Raw genomic sequence first — 19314 nt, forward strand, 5'->3', positions numbered from 1 at the left:
GTCTTATGTGTTTAGATGCCATTGTGGAACCCCCTGTTACACTTTGTCCCCCATGTATTGAGAGGGCCTTAGAGTGTAGAGAGAAAATTTTCTTTAATAAAGATATGTCTAATGAATGTCCTCAGACTGATGAGACTCAGTGTATGCCGCAACTTTCTCCTAAAGCGTCACAGCCTTTAACGCCCAGGCAAGTAACGCCATGTTCTTCCACGGCATCTGCGTCATTTACTCTGCAGGATATGGCTGCAGTTATTTCATCCACTCTTACAGCAGTTTTATCTAAGTTGCCTGTATTACAGGGCAAATGTAGAAGAGGGACCCAGGTGGGCCTGACGACTTCTGATTCATTGATGGCGATCTCCGATGTCCCCTCCCAGGACTCTGAGGGATGGGTTAGGGAGGCTCTGTCTGAAGGGGAGCTATCTAACTCAGGTAGTGCTTTACCCCAGACAGATTCTGACGTGATGTCCTTCAGATTTAAGCTTGAACACCTTCGCCTGTTACTGCGGGAGGTCCTGATGACTCTGGATGACTGTGATTCTATTGTGGTCCCTCCAGAGAAATTGTGTAAGATGGACAAGTATTTAGAAGTTCCATCTTTTTCTGATGTTTTTCCAGTCCCTAAGAGAATTTTGGAAATTATTGCTAGGGAATGGGAAAGAGCGGGTATCCCGTTCTCACCTTCCCTTATTTTTAAGAAAATGTACTCTATACATGACACCGTTCGGGATTCTTGGCAAATGGTCCCGAAGGTGGAGGGAGCTATTTCTACCCTGGCTAAGCGTACGACTATTCCTATTGAGGACAGTTGTGCTTTCAAAGACCCTATGGATAAAAAGTTGGAGGGTCTTCTAAAAAAGCTATTTGTTCACCAAGGTTTTCTATTACAACCGACGGCCTGCATTATACCAGTCACAACTGCGGCTGCCTTTTGGTTTGACGCCTTAGAAGATTCTCTTAAGACTGAGACTTCTTTAGAGGAAATAATTCTCTTAAGACTGAGACTTCTTTAGAGAAAATAATGGATAGAATTAAAGCCCTTAAGCTGGCTAATTCTTTTGTTACGGATGCCGCCTTTCAGATTGCCAAATTGGCGGCTAAGAAGATTGGCGGCTAAGGATTTGCCATTCTAGCGCGCAGAGCCTTATGGTTGAAGTCTTGGTCTGCGGATGTGTCCTCTAAATCCAAACTTTTGGCTATTCCTTTCAAGGGAAAGACCCTATTCGGGCCTGACTTGAAAGAAATAATTTCTGACATTACGGGAGGTAAGGGTCACCTCCTACCTCAGAACAAAACATCTAAGCAGAGGGGTAGACAGAGTAATTTCCGTTCCTTTCAAAATTTCAAGGGAGTCCCCTCTTCCTCTTCCGCTAAACAGGAAGGGAATTTTGCACAAGCCAAGTCTGTCTGGAGACCCAACCAGGCTTGGAACAAGGGTAAGCAACCCAAGAAGCCCACTGCTGCTCCCAAGACAGCATGAAGGGGCGGCCCCCGATCCGGGACCGGATCTAGTAGGGGGCAGACTTTCTCTCTTTGTCCAGGATTGGATAAGAGACGTTCAGGATCCTGGACATGGGAAATTGTGTCTCAAGGGTATCAGTTGGAGTTCAAATATTCTTTCCCAAGGGGAAGGTTTCTTCTTTCATGATTGTCTGTAGACCAGATAAAAAGAGAGGCGTTCTTACGTTGTGTAAAAGACCTCTCTACTATGGGAGTAATTTGTCCCGTTACAAAACAGGAACAGGGGCAGGGGTTTTACTCAAACCTTTTTGTGGTTCCCAAAAAAGAGGGAACGTTCCGTCCCATTTTAGATCTAAAGAGTCTAAACAAGTTTCTCAGAGTCCCATCCTTCAAGATGGAGACTATTCGGACAATTCTTCCATTAATCCAGGAGGGTCAATATATGACTACCGTGGACTTAAAGGATGCATATCTTCATATTCCTATCCACAAGGATCATCACCAGTTCCTAAGGTTTGCCTACCTGGACAAACATTTTCAGTTCGTGGCTCTTCCTTTCGGGCGGGCCACGGCACCCAGAATCTTCACCAAGGTTCTAGGGTCTCTGCTGGCGGTTCTCAGGCCGCGGGGCATTGCAGTGGCGCCATATCTGGACGATATTCTGATCCAGGCATCGCCTTATCAGCTGACAAAGTCTCATACCGACATTGTTCTACCTTTTCTAAGGACTCACGGGTGGAAGGTGAATCTAGAGAAGAGTTCACTAATTCCACAGACAAGGGTTCCATTCCTGGGAACTCTAATATTTTAGACTCTGTATCCATGAAAATCTTTTTGACGGAGGTCAGAAAGCTAAAGATTCTGAATCCTCGGCCATCAGTGGCTCAGTGCATGGAGGTAATTGGATTGATGGTGGTGGCGATGGACATCATTCCGTTTGCTCGTTTTCATCTCAGACCTCTACAACTGAGCATGCTCAGACAGTGGAATGGAGATTATGCAGATTTATCTCCTCAGATAGATCTGGATCAGGAGACAAGGGACTCTCTTCTTTGGTGGTTGTCGCTGGATCATCTGTCCCAAGGGGCGTGCTTCCGCAGACCCACATGGGTTATAGTGACAAAGGACGCCAGCCTACTAGGATGGGGTGCAGTCTGGAATTCCCTGAAGGCTCAGGGTGTGTGGTCTCGGTCGGAGTCTCTACTTCCAATCAATATTCTGGAGTTGAGAGCAATATTCAGCCAAATTCATCCGATTTCAGTTGGACAACATCACGACTGTGGCTTACATCAATCATCAGGGAGGAACAAGGAGTTCCTTAGCGATGGTAGAAGTATCCAAGATAATTCAGTGGGCGGAGGCTCACTCTTGTTATCTGTCAGCAATCTACATCCCAGGAGTGGACAACTGGGAAGCGGATTTTTTAAAGCAGACGTTTCATCCGGGGGAATGGGAACTCCATCCGGAGGTCTTTGCCACCCTGGTTCTCAGATGGGGCAGACCAGAGCGGGATCTCATGGCATCTCGTCAGAATGCCAAGCTCCCGAGATACGGATCCAGGTCCAGGGATCCTCAGGCCGATATGATAGATGCCTTGCTCTCCTTCCTCAGGTGATTGCTCGAGTCAAGCAGGAGAGGGCTTTGGTGATTCTCATCGCTCCTGCGTGGCCCCTTAGGACTTGGTATGCCGATCTGGTTGACATGTCATCTCTACCACCGTGGAGGCTTCCATTGAGGCAGGATCTTCTCATTCAGGGACCCTTCCATCATCCAAATCTAATTTCTCTGCAGCTGACTTCCTGGAGATTGAACGCTTGATTTTATCTAAGCGAGGGTTCTCTGATTCAGTTATTGATACCTTGATTCAGGCACGTAAGCCTGTTACTAGAAGGATTTACCATAAGATATGGCGTAAATATCTTTATTGGTGCGAATCCAGGAGTTAGTCATGGAGTAAGATTAGGATTCCTAGGATTTTGTCCTTTCTTCAAGAAGGATTGGAGAAGGGGTTATCAGCAAGTTCCTTAAAGGGACAGATTTATGCTCTGTCTATTTTGCCACACAAACGTCTGGCAGATGTTCCGGATGTTCAGTCTTTTTGTCAGGCTCTGACTAGGATCAGGCCTGTGTTAGTCCATAAATGTTCTTCAAGGGGTTCCATTTGAACCTATGCATTCCATAGATATTAAATTATTATCTTGGAAAGTTTTATTTCTGGTTGCTATTTCTTCTGCTCGCAGAGTTTTGGAGCTTTCCGCATTACAATGTGATTCTCCTTATCTTATTTTCCATTGTGATAAGGTGGTGTTGCGTACCAAACCTGGATTTCTTCTTAAGGTTGTTTCTAAGAAAAATATTAATCAGGAAATTGTTGTTCCTTCCTTGTGTCCTAACCCTTCCTCTAAGAAGGAGCGTCAGTTACATAATTTGGACGTAGTCCCTGCCTTGAAGTTCTACTTGCAGGCGACTAAGGAATTTCGTCAAACATCTTCATTATTTGTTGTTTTTTCCGGGAAACACAGGGGTCAGAAAGCTACGGCTACCTCTTTCTTTTTGGCTGAGGAGTATCATCCGTGTTGCATATGAAACTGCCTGACAGCAGCCTCCAGAACGAATTACGGCCCATTCTACTAGAGCTGTGGCTTCCTCATGGGCATTTAAAAATGATGCTTCTGTTGAACAGATTTGCAAGGCTGCAACTTGGTCATCTCTTCACACTTTTTTCAAATTTTACAAATTTGATACTTTTGCCTTGTCCGGGGCTGTTTTTGGGAGAAAGGTTCTTCAAGCAGTGGTACCTTCCATTTAGGTTCCTGTCTTGTCCCTCCCTTTCATCCGTGTCCTATAGCTTTGGTATTGTATCCCATAAGTAAGGATGAAATCCGTGGACTCGTCATATCTTGTAAAAGAAAAGGAAATTTATGCTTGCCTGATAAATTTATTTCTTTTACGATATGACGAGTCCACGGCCCACCCTGTCATTTCTAAGACAAGTTTTTATTTTTGTTTAACTTCAGTCACCTCTGCTACTTGGCCCTTCCTTTCTCTTCCTAACTTCGGTCGAATGACTGGGTTGGGGGGGAAGGGAGGAGCTGTGGAGCTCTTTGCCTCCTACTGCTGACCAGGAGGCGATATCCCATAAGGATGAAATCTGTGGACTCGTCATATCGTAAAAGAAATAAATTTATAAGGTAAGCATAAAATTTCCTTTTTTAATTCTTGCACATACATACTGTTACTTGTAAATGCATTTCATTATAATATAATTTATGTATCTGTCCGTATCTCTTAAAACAAGTTATAGTTTAACCTCCTGTTTGCTAGAACAACTGAATTACTGTGTTGCAAAATGATGTAGGTCTTAAAAGTGTGTCACCAACATGAAAAGTTTGGAAAGCTCTGCTCTAGATTATCTTCCATCCCTGGGAACGAAGAAGACAGAGGAGAGATTTCGAATGGTCCACTCTTCGAAAAATTTCTTGAAGTCGTAGCTAGACCAAACGGAAGGGCAATAAACTGTAAGTGCTGGTCCAGGAATGCAACCTTAGGAACTGGAAGTGGTCCTAGAGGATTGGCAAGTAAAGGGAGCATCCTTCAGATCTATCTTGGTCATGAACTGCCCCTCTCAAACGAGGGGAAAAATGGCCCTTATTGTCTCCATCTTGAACGAGGGGACAAGAATCGGACGGAAAGTTCCCTCCATTTTAGGGACCATGAAAAGTTTTGAATAGTATCCCAAACCTCTCACTGCGATAGGCACTGGGAGAATAACTCCTAAGTGGACAAATCGCGTAAACGCCCCAGAAAGGCTTCCCTCCTTACTGTGTCAGGAAGACAGAAGGAATCTGCCCTTGGGTGGCTGAGACTTAATACCTATCTAAAAACCTTGAGCTATGACCTCCAGGACCCATGGATCCTGCACGTCCCTGCACCAAGCGACTGAAAGGAGCAACATACTGCCCCCTACACGATACAGAAGAGGACCGGGACCGCCCACTCATGCCGACTTAGACTTGGCGGGCTTCTTGCTCTGCTTGGATTTATCCAGGACTGAGATGGTTTCCAAAAGCTCTTGGTTTGCTCTGTCTTAGCGGAGGATAGCTGACATGGGCTTCATCAGAACGAAAGGAACGACACTCGTCCCTAATATTAGTTCATATACTCTTGCGGTAGGAGGGCACCCTTGCCCCCTGTTACCATGGAGGCCTGGACCAAAGAAAATCATTCCCGTCAAAGGGAGGAAGAAGTCTAGACTTAGAAGTCAAATCTGCCGACCATGACTTCAGCCAGAGTTCAACGGGCCTGAACAGAAAAAGCTGAAGCCATAGCATAGCGAATAATCAGTCACAGATAAAAGATTTAGCAACCCTCAAGGCCGTAAATCTTTCCTGAGGAGCGTCGAGGGGACCCACCACCTTGATCAAATCCTATAAGGAGTCACATCAGAAGGTAGTTTCTCCAGCAACCGCGGTAACAGCCGCCGCTGGTCGAAACAAATATCCCGTATGTTGAAACATCTTTCTTAACAGAGTTTCCAGCTCTTATCTATGGGCTCTTCAAACGAAGAACTATCCTCAAGTGGGATAGTAGTACGTTTTAGCAAAGGTGAAGATAATGCCATCCCATTTAGGGACAAAACCGCACAACTCCATTGAGAGACCAGGACCGGGAACAATTTGTTAAAGGGAGAAGAGGGAAAAAAGGAATCCAAATCCTGTCCCCATCATTCCTAATAATGTTCGCCATCTAACAGGAGCAGGGAAGGGAAGGCACTACCCTGTCCTCAAACTCTATTCAATTTAGGAATTAAAGGTTCTTCAGGTAATATGACTTCTGGAACCTATGAATTCGCCATAAACTTCCTTTAGAAGAAAGAGCAAATTCCTAAAACTAAACTCTGGTTCCTCCGCAGCTGGAGGTTTAGAGGCAGCAGACTCCGACCCAGAAAGTCACAGAAAGAACTTCATCCTCGGATAACCCTATCAGCTAAATCCAAAACATTATTTAATATGTAACCTTTCGCTTGCGCTTAGCAGGGCGAGGTGAAGCATTAAAGGCCGCACACACCGCCATTCGAACTGTGCAGTAACCTCTGGTGAAAAAAGGCCCCCTCCAGATGGAGGATCCGCAATACTACGGGAAAACTGCATGTGTATAGAGATAACAATGTATGGTACGCAACTCACTGGATGACAACTCCTCAGAGGTGGATGGCTCCGTGGTATCAAACATATCACATTATCAAGGCATATGGAACATAATCGAGAGGGGGAACTAGGGCCTCCTCACCATATAAACAGGAATTACTGTTTAGGAATAGAGGGAGTGCCCTCTAAAGTAACAGAATCCTCCATCGCCAGTGCAATAACCGGAGAACTACAGAAATAAAACATCTTATTTTATTCAAAAAACGACACCCTTATACCCAATGGCTGGGGCACTCACCAACACCTATGACCCAGACAGTACAGAGATTTATGACTCCTCTCTGATAGACACCCGGTCAGGAAAGAGGGAATGAATCGCATAGTGCACAATGCAGGACTGTCCCTGCTATGAGAGAAACCGCCAAGCTTGTAAGCTGCATGGCTCTCAAAGTGAAAGTGAAACCTGTATATTCCATAACAGCCTATGAGCCTAACATCTCACACATAAAGCAGCATAAAATCAAATAAACATATAAGATTATTATTCCCCCCTGTTCAATAATCCCCCTAAGGAGATATTAACCCTTGATTATATACAGATAAAAGGAGTCACACTGTGACCCTGTCTTCATGCGTTATCATACATGTATAAAGTATGAAACAATATTACCAGAATCCACGCCGTGGAACAGGAACACGGCCCTTCAAGTGTGACAGATAGTAGCATCGCTTCTGACATGGACTTCAGTGAAGAAAGCAGGCAGCGAAACTCGTTAACGCTGATTGCCTATGGAGCTGTTAATATGAGTCGGGATGGTTTTGCAGAAAGACTCTCCCTGCATCTACGGACTCTAACTTTCATCCATGCTCTCACTGAGAGGCTGACTGGACTACTTAAAACTCTAGTCCCATCTCAAAGAGTACTAACCTCCATAAGAGACTACTCCGAAATCTTCTAACACTTCTCTGCCAACCTCCTGTGACGAAAGGCAAAGAATGACTGGGGTTATGAGGAAGTGGGGGCGGTATTTAAGTCTTTGGCTGGGTGTCTTTGTCTCCTCCTGGTGGCCAGGTTCAGTATTTCCCAAAAGTAAGGAATACAGCTGTGGACTCTTCCCATATTAAGATGGAAATGGAGGTATTAGAGAAGAGCACAAATATTTCTGCAAATCCAGACGTGTGTGCTGCACTTTAAAATTAATAAATCTAGTGACAAAAATAGCTGAATGACGCTGTCCGCTATATTCGACATTCAATTGTGAAACAAGTGCTGAATAACCAACAAATGCACATGCCTAAATAAATGACAATGAATTACACTCAATCTAGATTTAAAAAAAAAAAAAGCAATAGATATTTTAATGGCAAATTTCAAATTTGCCTTTAATTTCCCTTTCCCCTGCATCATGTGACAGCCATCAGCCAATCACAAACTACTATATGTATGTTTTGCAAACTGGTACCTCAGAAAGGGTGCATAACATTGTGCACAATTTGACAATAGAAAAAAATGGTTTTAAATTTTCACTTTAATGTCCCTTTAACGCTTCTGAAGGAATAAAACACAACAATTTTGTTTAAAAATAAAAAGGTTGAGCCACATAGAACATTTTATTGTTGCACTAGAATGTTCCTTTAAAGGACCAAAAAATACAGTAGAATTGCATAATAAACACATACGTAATTTATTTTTTCCCTATTTGCCAGCCCCCTGTATCATGTGACAGCTATCAGCCAATCACAGACCAGTGTATTTATACCCTATGAACTTGTGCACATGCTCAGTAGAAGTTGGTGCCTCAAAAAGTGTGTATATAAAAAGAATGTGCAAAATTTGATAATAGAAGAAAATTATAAAGTTTCTTAAAACGGCATGCTCTATCTGAATCATGAAAGTTTCATTTTGACTTGTGTGTCACTTTAAGGCCATGCATGCAAACATTTTTATTTGCTTTGGTCTCTCTAGGGAACATAATCATCACATGATTAAGGGGCACTGGCACAGAAATGTCGTGTTTTTTTCAGCTCCTGTTATGGAATAAAATTTGATGAGATTTTGCATAAACTGAGGAGAATTTCCATTTTTTCTTATACTCTCTAGGGAACATGTCAGTTAGTGGATATAGATTGCATTTCCACTTTAAGAACACAACACAAACATAGATGTAGTAGGTATTTAAGGTTGCATCCATTAACCACTAGAAATAATATTGCTAAGGACAGTTTGAACATCAATCCTACTTGGACTTACATATGATAAGAGGTAAAACGTTACCTCAGTATCCTTTTGTGATCAATATGTGTTCAACAAAGTTTTAATGTTGAATTTCATTGAAAACTTTAATAGCTCTGAGTATCCTTGGTTTTTCAATGGGATTTTTTTTTCTTCTAAAATACATGCAGTGTTTTAATTCCACTACATCTTATATAAATAAAAATAAATAAATAAAAAAAAGACAATTTACAAAAGACCTAACAGAAACATTTGCCTCTGCACCAGTCTGTATATGTACAATTATACTTGCAAGGCAGATACCATCTTAATACATCAGCAACATTTGTCAGTAATATTTATCAGTCAAACTCAGTTAATTGACTAAGTTAATTGACTGTAAAAAAATGGAAAAAAATGTACACTTTGATGCTGTTTTTACTCCTTTTTAAAACAAAAACAAAACAAAAAAATAAATATATTTTGAAAAGTACATTGCATTTGCTGAAGAGCACGGGGAATATGTATTACCTGGAATATACTGGCTCCATATGGTGTTCTCCACGCATTAAGAAGATTATCTTTTCCAGTGCTCACAAACCATTTGCCTGTAAATAAAGGGTATTTGTGTATTTATATAAAGCACTTATATTGATCAATAGGTAAAAAAAAAAAAGTGACCTAAATAGAAAATATCAATTAAACAGAAATCTTAAGTGTAATAATAATGCAACTTTTTAATCCATCTCCTTATAATTTTACTTATATCAACTGTACATAGTAAGCAACAAAGCTATTACATTTTGCTTAGAGAAAATGTTATGGTTAAAAAAACGAATGAGATTACAAATATTGTTGGGTTCTTTAATATAACAAATTGTGATTTTTTTTTATTGATATTTTCAAGGCAAAAACAAGTTTGAAAACACCACTATAATAATAATATTCATAGTGGAACAAAATGTGTGCCATTCACGTGAGCTTTGGGAACTTGTAGGTGGGCACACAACTTAAGAGGCCCCTGAAAGGAAGAACAGAAAACAGAGGGTACCATCCAACCTTACACATAGGGGGGCCTGTACCCCTTAAGGGACACTGAATCCAAAAAATTTATTTTATGATTCAGATAGAGCATGAAATTTTAAGCAACTTTCTAATTTACTCCTATTAGCAATTTTTCTTTGTTCTCTTGCTATCTTTATTTTAAAAGCAGGAATGTAAATCTTAGCCGCCAGTCCATTTAAGGTTCAGCACCATGGATAGCGCTTCCTTATTGGAGGATTACATTTACCCACCAATAAGCAAGCATAGCCCAGGTACTCAACCAAAAGTGGGCCGGCTCCTATGCATCACATTGCTGCTTTTTAAATAAAGATAGCAAGAGAACGAAAAAAAAATTGATAACAGAATTTATGTTTACCTGATAAATTACTTTCTCCAACGGTGTGTCCGGTCCACGGCGTCATCCTTACTTGTGGGATATTCTCTTCCCCAACAGGAAATGGCAAAGAGCCCAGCAAAGCTGGTCACATGATCCCTCCTAGGCTCCGCAAACCCCAGTCATTCGACCGACGTTAAGGAGGAATATTTGCATAGGAGAAACCATATGATACCGTGGTGACTGTAGTTAAAGAAAATAAATTATCAGACCTGATTAAAAAACCAGGGCGGGCCGTGGACCGGACACACCGTTGGAGAAAGTAATTTATCAGGTAAACATAAATTCTGTTTTCTCCAACATAGGTGTGTCCGGTCCACGGCGTCATCCTTACTTGTGGGAACCAATACCAAAGCTTTAGGACACGGATGAAGGGAGGGAGCAAATCAGGTCACCTAAATGGAAGGCACCACGGCTTGCAAAACCTTTCTCCCAAAAATAGCCTCAGAAGAAGCAAAAGTATCAAACTTGTAAAATTTGGTAAAAGTGTGCAGTGAAGACCAAGTCGCTGCCCTACATATCTGATCAACAGAAGCCTCGTTCTTGAAGGCCCATGTGGAAGCCACAGCCCTAGTGGAATGAGCTGTGATTCTTTCAGGAGGCTGCCGTCCGGCAGTCTCATAAGCCAATCTGATGATGCTTTTAATCCAAAAAGAGAGAGAGGTAGAAGTTGCTTTTTGACCTCTCCTTTTACCAGAATAAACAACAAACAAGGAAGATGTTTGTCTAAAATCCTTTGTAGCATCTAAATAGAATTTTAGAGCGCGAACAACATCCAAATTGTGCAACAAACGTTCCTTCTTCGAAACTGGTTTCGGACACAGAGAAGGTACGATAATCTCCTGGTTAATGTTTTTGTTAGAAACAACTTTTGGAAGAAAACCAGGTTTAGTACGTAAAACCACCTTATCTGCATGGAACACCAGATAAGGAGGAGAACACTGCAGAGCAGATAATTCTGAAACTCTTCTAGCAGAAGAAATTGCAACCAAAAACAAAACTTTCCAAGATAATAACTTAATATCAACGGAATGTAAGGGTTCAAACGGAACCCCCTGAAGAACTGAAAGAACTAAGTTGAGACTCCAAGGAGGAGTCAAAGGTTTGTAAACAGGCTTGATTCTGACCAGAGCCTGAACAAAGGCTTGAACATCTGGCACAGCTGCCAGCTTTTTGTGAAGTAACACAGACAAGGCAGAAATCTGTCCCTTCAGGGAACTTGCAGATAATCCTTTTTCCAATCCTTCTTGAAGGAAGGATAGAATCTTAGGAATCTTAACCTTGTCCCAAGGGAATCCTTTAGATTCACACCAACAGATATATTTTTTCCAAATTTTGTGGTAAATCTTTCTAGTTACAGGCTTTCTGGCCTGAACAAGAGTATCGATAACAGAATCTGAGAACCCTCGCTTCGATAAGATCAAGCGTTCAATCTCCAAGCAGTCAGCTGGAGTGAGACCAGATTCGGATGTTCGAACGGACCCTGAACAAGAAGGTCTCGTCTCAAAGGTAGCTTCCATGGTGGAGCCGATGACATATTCACCAGATCTGCATACCAAGTCCTGCGTGGCCACGCAGGAGCTATCAAGATCACCGACGCCCTCTCCTGATTGATCCTGGCTACCAGACTGGGGATGAGAGGAAACGGCGGGAACACATAAGCTAGTTTGAAGGTCCAAGGTGCTACTAGTGCATCCACTAGAGCCGCCTTGGGATCCCTGGATCTGGACCCGTAGCAAGGAACTTTGAAGTTCTGACGAGAGGCCATCAGATCCATGTCTGGAATGCCCCACAGTTGAGTGACTTGGGCAAAGATTTCCGGATGGAGTTCCCACTCCCCCGGATGCAATGTCTGACGACTCAGAAAATCCGCTTCCCAATTTTCCACTCCTGGGATGTGGATAGCAGACAGGTGGCAGGAGTGAGACTCCGCCCATAGAATGATTTTGGTCACTTCTTCCATCGCTAGGGAACTCCTTGTTCCCCCCTGATGGTTGATGTACGCAACAGTTGTCATGTTGTCTGATTGAAACCGTATGAACTTGGCCCTCGCTAGCTGAGGCCAAGCCTTGAGAGCATTGAATATCGCTCTCAGTTCCAGAATATTTATCGGTAGAAGAGATTCTTCCCGAGACCAAAGACCCTGAGCTTTCAGGGATCCCCAGACCACGCCCCAGCCCATCAGACTGGCGTCGGTCGTGACAATGACCCACTCTGGTCTGCGGAAGGTCATCCCTTGTGACAGGTTGTCCAGGGACAGCCACCAACGGAGTGAGTCTCTGGTCCTCTGATTTACTTGTATCTTCGGAGACAAGTCTGTATAGTCCCCATTCCACTGACTGAGCATGCACAGTTGTAATGGTCTTAGATGAATGCGCGCAAAAGGAACTATGTCCATTGCCGCTACCATCAAACCTATCTATTCCATGCACTGCGCTATGGAAGGAAGAGGAACGGAATGAAGTATCCGACAAGAGTCTAGAAGTTTTGTTTTTCTGGCTTCTGTCAGAAAAATCCTCATTTCTAAGGAGTCTATTATTGTTCCCAAGAAGGGAACCCTTGTTGACGGAGATAGAGAACTCTTTTCCACATTCACTTTCCATCCGTGAGATCTGAGAAAGGCCAGGACAATGTCCGTGTGAGCCTTTGCTTGAGGAAGGGACGACGCCTGAATCAGAATGTCGTCCAAGTAAGGTACTACGGCAATGCCCCTTGGTCTTAGCACAGCTAGAAGGGACCCTAGTACCTTTGTGAAAATCCTTGGAGCAGTGGCTAATCCGAAAGGAAGCGCCACGAACTGGTAATGCTTGTCCAGGAATGCGAACCTTAGGAACCGATGATGTTCCTTGTGGATAGGAATATGTAGATACGCATCCTTTAAATCCACCGTGGTCATGAATTGACCTTCCTGGATGGAAGGAAGAATTGTTCGAATGGTTTCCATCTTGAACGATGGAACCTTGAGAAACTTGTTTAAGATCTTGAGATCTAAGATTGGTCTGAACGTTCCCTCTTTTTTGGGAACTATGAACAGATTGGAGTAGAACCCCATCCCTTGTTCTCCTAATGGAACAGGATGAATCACTCCCATTTTTAACAGGTCTTCTACACAATGTAAGAATGCCTGTCTTTTTATGTGGTCTGAAGACAACTGAGACCTGTGGAACCTCCCCCTTGGGGGAAGCCCCTTGAACTCCAGAAAATAACCTTGGGAGACTATTTCTAGCGCCCAAGGATCCAGAACATCTCTTGCCCAAGCCTGAGCGAAGAGAGAGAGTCTGCCCCCCACCAGATCCGGTCCCGGATCGGGGGCCAACATTTCATGCTGTCTTGGTAGCAGTGGCAGGTTTCTTGGCCTGCTTTCCCTTGTTCCAGCCTTGCATTGGTCTCCAAGCTGGCTTGGCTTGAGAAGTATTACCCTCTTGCTTAGAGGACGTAGCACTTTGGGCTGGTCCGTTTCTACGAAAGGGACGAAAATTAGGTTTATTTTTGGCCTTGAAAGGCCGATCCTGAGGAAGGGCGTGGCCCTTACCCCCAGTGATATCAGAGATAATCTCTTTCAAGTCAGGGCCAAACAGCGTTTTCCCCTTGAAAGGAATGTTAAGTAGCTTGTTCTTGGAAGACGCATCAGCTGACCAAGATTTCAACCAAAGCGCTCTGCGCGCCACAATAGCAAACCCAGAATTCTTAGCCGCTAACCTAGCCAATTGCAAAGTGGCGTCTAAGGTGAAAGAATTAGCCAATTTGAGAGCATTGATTCTGTCCATAATCTCCTCATAAGGAGGAGAATCACTATCGACCGCCTTTACCAGCTCATCGAACCAGAAACACGCGGCTGTAGCGACAGGGACAATGCATGAAATTGGTTGTAGAAGGTAACCCTGCTGAACAAACATCTTTTTAAGTAAACCTTCTAATTTTTTATCCATAGGATCTTTGAAAGCACAACTATCTTCTATGGGTATAGTGGTGCGTTTGTTTAAAGTGGAAACCGCTCCCTCGACCTTGGGGACTGTCTGCCATAAGTCCTTTCTGGGGTCGACCATAGGAAACAATTTTTTAAATATGGGGGGAGGGACGAAAGGAATACCGGGCCTTTCCCATTCTTTATTTACAATGTCCGCCACCCGCTTGGGTATAGGAAAAGCTTCTGGGAGCCCCGGGACCTCTAGGAACTTGTCCATTTTACATAGTTTCTCTGGGATGACCAACTTGTCACAATCATCCAGAGTGGATAATACCTCCTTAAGCAGAATGCGGAGATGTTCCAACTTAAATTTAAACGTAATCACATCAGGTTCAGCTTGTTGAGAAATGTTCCCTGAATCAGTAATTTCTCCCTCAGACAAAACCTCCCTGGCCCCATCAGACTGGTTTAGGGGCCCTTCAGAACCATTATTATCAGCGTCGTCATGCTCTTCAGTATCTAAAACAGAGCAGTCGCGCTTACGCTGATAAGTGTGCATTTTGGCTAAAATGTTTTTGACAGAATTATCCATTACAGCCGTTAATTGTTGCATAGTAAGGAGTATTGGCGCGCTAGATGTACTAGGGGCCTCCTGAGTGGGCAAGACTCGTGTAGACGAAGGAGGGAATGATGCAGTACCATGCTTACTCCCCTCACTTGAGGAATCATCTTGGGCATCATTGTCATTGTCACATAAATCACATTTATTTAAATGAGAAGGAACTCTGGCTTCCCCACATTCAGAACACAGTCTATCTGGTAGTTCAGACATGTTAAACAGGCATAAACTTGATAACAAAGTACAAAAAACGTTTTAAAATAAAACCATTACTGTCACTTTAAATTTTAAACTGAACACACTTTATTACTGCAATTGCGAAAAAATATGAAGGAATTGTTCAAAATTCACCAAAATTTCACCACAGTGTCTTAAAGCCTTAAAAGTATTGCACACCAAATTTGGAAGCTTTAACCCTTAAAATAACGGAACCGGAGCCGTTTTTAACTTTAACCCCTTTACAGTCCCTGGTATCTGCTTTGCTGAGACCCAACCAAGCCCAAAGGGGAATACGATACCAAATGACGCCTTCAGAAAGTCTTTTCTATGTATCAGAGCTCCTCACACATGCGACTGCATGTCATGCCTCTCAAAAACAAGTGCGCAACACCGGCGCGAAAATGAGGCTCTGCCTATGATTTGGGAAAGCCCCTAAAGAATAAGGTGTCTAAAACAGTGCCTGCCGATATAATCTTATCAAAATACCCAGATTAAATGATTCCTCAAGGCTAAATATGTGTTAATAATGAATCGATTTAGCCCAGAAAAAGTCTACAGTCTTAATAAGCCCTTGTGAAGCCCTTATTTACTATCTTAATAAACATGGCTTACCGGATCCCATAGGGAAAATGACAGCTTCCAGCATTACATCGTCTTGTTAGAATGTGTCATACCTCAAGCAGCAAGAGACTGCTCACTGTTCCCCCAACTGAAGTTAATTGCTCTCAACAGTCCTGTGTGGAACAGCCATGGATTTTAGTAACGGTTGCTAAAATCATTTTCCTCATACAAACAGAAATCTTCATCTCTTTTCTGTTTCTGAGTAAATAGTACATACCAGCACTATTTTAAAATAACAAACTCTTGATTGAATAATAAAAACTACAGTTAAACACTAAAAAACTCTAAGCCATCTCCGTGGAGATGTTGCCTGTACAACGGCAAAGAGAATGACTGGGGTAGGCGGAGCCTAGGAGGGATCATGTGACCAGCTTTGCTGGGCTCTTTGCCATTTCCTGTTGGGGAAGAGAATATCCCACAAGTAAGGATGACGCCGTGGACCGGACACACCTATGTTGGAGAAAATAGGAGTAAATAGGAGTAAATTTTAGTTGCTAAAAATTGCATGCTCTATCTGAATCATGAAAGAAAACATTTGGGTTTAGTCTCCCTTTAAGGTTTTTAAGAAATATATTATTATTCTTTAATAGCAATAAATCTATATGCAGCTCATAAGGCTGTACAAATATTGATATGTGCCCCAACCCATATGTTATGTAGAATTAGTGAAGTGTGAAACAAGAAAAAGAATGAAAGAAAAAATATAACATATTCCTTTGAGCATTTTTACTACTAATATTTGTTGGTTCACAATACTTATATCATTTTTGTATTACATTGCTGAATCATTGGGGGTTCACAGAAAAGTATAAAATCATATCCTACTGACCACTTGCCTAAAATAGTGGTATTTTAAGGTCTAACTGCATGTACAGTGGGGGAAAAAATATACTCACCACAGTGGGCAAATTTAAGAGAAAGTACACAGCTCTCATGAAGGTGTAGCTGATATTTATCTGGTTTTGTGACATGAAGCACCTCTACATTGCTGTTTTCCATACCAACAGCTAACCATTCACCAGTTGGGCAATAACCTAAAGAGAAAATCTAAACACAAAAGCATTCAGGTCAGGTGAATACTACAAAAGAGAGTAGAATTAAATGACATGTTTTAGTATGTTTAGAAGTAAACAAACATAATTTAGCTCTCAAGGGAGCAGGTCCTTGAAAACCTCCATTACCAGTCTGCATTCCCAGTTTGTCTTTTTTACACCCCTTGTATAGTGCTGTGGAATGTTGGCTAATTGCAAATGCTAATGAAAACAATAATAATAATAATAGTAAGTAATCACTCTGGTTATTAAGTAATACATGAAGACTTGGAGATAAGCATATCTGCCATTCACTCCTTTTAAATGAATACTTTAGTACTTCTTGCTTTACTTATTCTGCCTCCGACATGTATCTCTCTCTCTCTCTATATATATATATATATATATATATATATATATATATATATATATATATATATATATATATATATATATATATATATATATATATATATATATATAAAAATAAAATATGTTCATACATACACACACACACTCAAATGCACACCCACTATATGGCCAAAAGTGGACACCTGACCATCACACCTATATGAATTTGTTAGATATCCCAATATCCCATTCTAAAGCCATGGGCATTTACACAGAGTTGCCCCCACCCTTGTGACTATAACAGCCGCAAGTCTTCTGGCACAGCTTTCCACAAGATTTTGAACACTTTGTGGGAGTTTTGGGCTAGAAGGACTAGCTTGCAATCGGGTGTTCTGATACATCCCAAAGGTGCTCAGCGGGGTTGAGGTCAGGCCTCTATGTAGGCTACTTGAGTGTCTCCACACCAAACCATGTTTTTATGGACCTTGTTTTGAGCACAGGGACAGTCATGCAGTAACAGAAAAGGACCTTCAATTTAAAAGCACACTACTGTCTAAAATGTCTTTGTTACCTATAGAATTAAGATGACCCTTCACAGGAACTAAGGGGTTTAACCTAAACCCTAAATAAAATCCCCAGACCATTATTCTTTCTCCACCAACTTTGCAGTAGGCACTTTGCATTTCAGTAGGTACTGTTCTCTGGGCATCCACCAGACACAAATACTTTCATTCTTAACACTTCCAGATAGTGAAGTGTTTACTGATAACTCCAGAGAACATGTTTTCACTGCTCCAGTCTAGTGGTGTAGCACTTTAACCACTCCAGCTGATGCTTGGCATTCAATGTGAGGCTTGTGTACAGCTTGGTCATAGAAACCCATTTCATTAAGCTCCTGACACAAAGTTCTTGTGCTGATATTGCTAGTTTGGAACTCTGTATTGAGTGGCATTGTATTAGTTGCATAATTTAACAAAAACAGAATTTATGTTTACCTGATAAATTACTTTCTCCAACGGTGTGTCCGGTCCACGGCGTCATCCTTACTTGTGGGATATTCTCTTCCCCAACAGGAAATGGCAAAGAGCCCAGCAAAGCTGGTCACATGATCCCTCCTAGGCTCCGCCTACCCCAGTCATTCGACCGACGTTAAGGAGGAATATTTGCATAGGAGAAACCATATGTTACCGTGGTGACTGTAGTTAAAGAAAATAAATTATCAGACCTGATTAAAAAAACCAGGGCGGGCCGTGGACCGGACACACCGTTGGAGAAAGTAATTTATCAGGTAAACATAAATTCTGTTTTCTCCAACATAGGTGTGTCCGGTCCACGGCGTCATCCTTACTTGTGGGAACCAATACCAAAGCTTTAGGACACGGATGAAGGGAGGGAGCAAATCAGGTCACCTAAATGGAAGGCACCACGGCTTGCAAAACCTTTCTCCCAAAAATAACCTCAGAAGAAGCAAAAGTATCAAATTTGTAAAATTTAGAAAAAGTGTGCAGTGAAGACCAAGTCGCTGCCTTACATATCTGATCAACAGAAGCCTCGTTCTTGAAGGCCCATGTGGAAGCCACAGCCCTAGTGGAGTGAGCTGTGATTCTTTCAGGAGGCTGCCGTCCGGCAGTCTCATAAGCCAATCGGATAATGCTTTTAATCCAGAAGGAGAGAGAGGTAGAAGTTGCTTTTTGACCTCTCCGTTTACCAGAATAAACAACAAACAAAGACGAAGTTTGTCTGAAATCCTTAGTAGCTGCTAAGTAAAATTTGAGAGCACGAACTACATCCAAGTTGTGCAACAAACGTTCCTTCTTTGAAACTGGATTAGGACACAAAGAAGGCACAACTATCTCCTGGTTAATGTTTTTGTTAGAAACAACTTTTGGAAGAAAACCAGGTTTAGTACGCAAAACCACCTTATCTGCATGGAACACCAGATAAGGAGAAGAACACTGCAGAGCAGATAATTCTGAAACTCTTCTAGCAGAAGAAATTGCAACCAAAAACAAAACTTTCCAAGATAATAACTTAATATCAACGGAATGTAAGGGTTCAAACGGAACCCCCTGAAAGAACTAGGTTGAGACTCCAAGGAGGAGTCAAAATTTTGTAAACAGGCTTGATTCTAACCAGAGCCTGAACAAAGGCTAGAACATCTGGCACAGCTGCCAGCTTTTTGTGAAGTAACACAGACAAGGCAGAAATCTGTCCCATCAAGGAACTTGCAGATAATCCTTTTTCCAATCCTTCTCGAAGGAAGGATAGACTCTTAGGAATCTTAACCTTGTCCCAAGGGAATCCTGCA

General features: G+C 42.2%; 1 protein-coding gene across 4 annotated transcripts in view; it reads right to left on the minus strand.

Moving 5' to 3' along the window:
• The window catches only part of LOC128649283 (transducin-like enhancer protein 4), a 304153-nt gene that overhangs the window by 39627 nt on the left and 245212 nt on the right, over window positions 1–19314 (minus strand). For all 4 annotated transcript variants that reach the window (XM_053702473.1, XM_053702472.1, XM_053702474.1 and 1 more), the window contains 2 exons: window positions 16521–16671; window positions 9352–9428 (listed from right to left, as the gene is read on the minus strand). In XM_053702473.1, the coding sequence (XP_053558448.1) occupies window positions 9352–9428; window positions 16521–16671 (228 nt within the window). The remainder of the gene's footprint in view (window positions 1–9351; window positions 9429–16520; window positions 16672–19314) is intronic.

The sequence above is a fragment of the Bombina bombina genome, chromosome 2 (assembly GCF_027579735.1).
Source record: "Bombina bombina isolate aBomBom1 chromosome 2, aBomBom1.pri, whole genome shotgun sequence".
NCBI classification, from domain to species: Eukaryota; Metazoa; Chordata; class Amphibia; order Anura; family Bombinatoridae; genus Bombina; species Bombina bombina.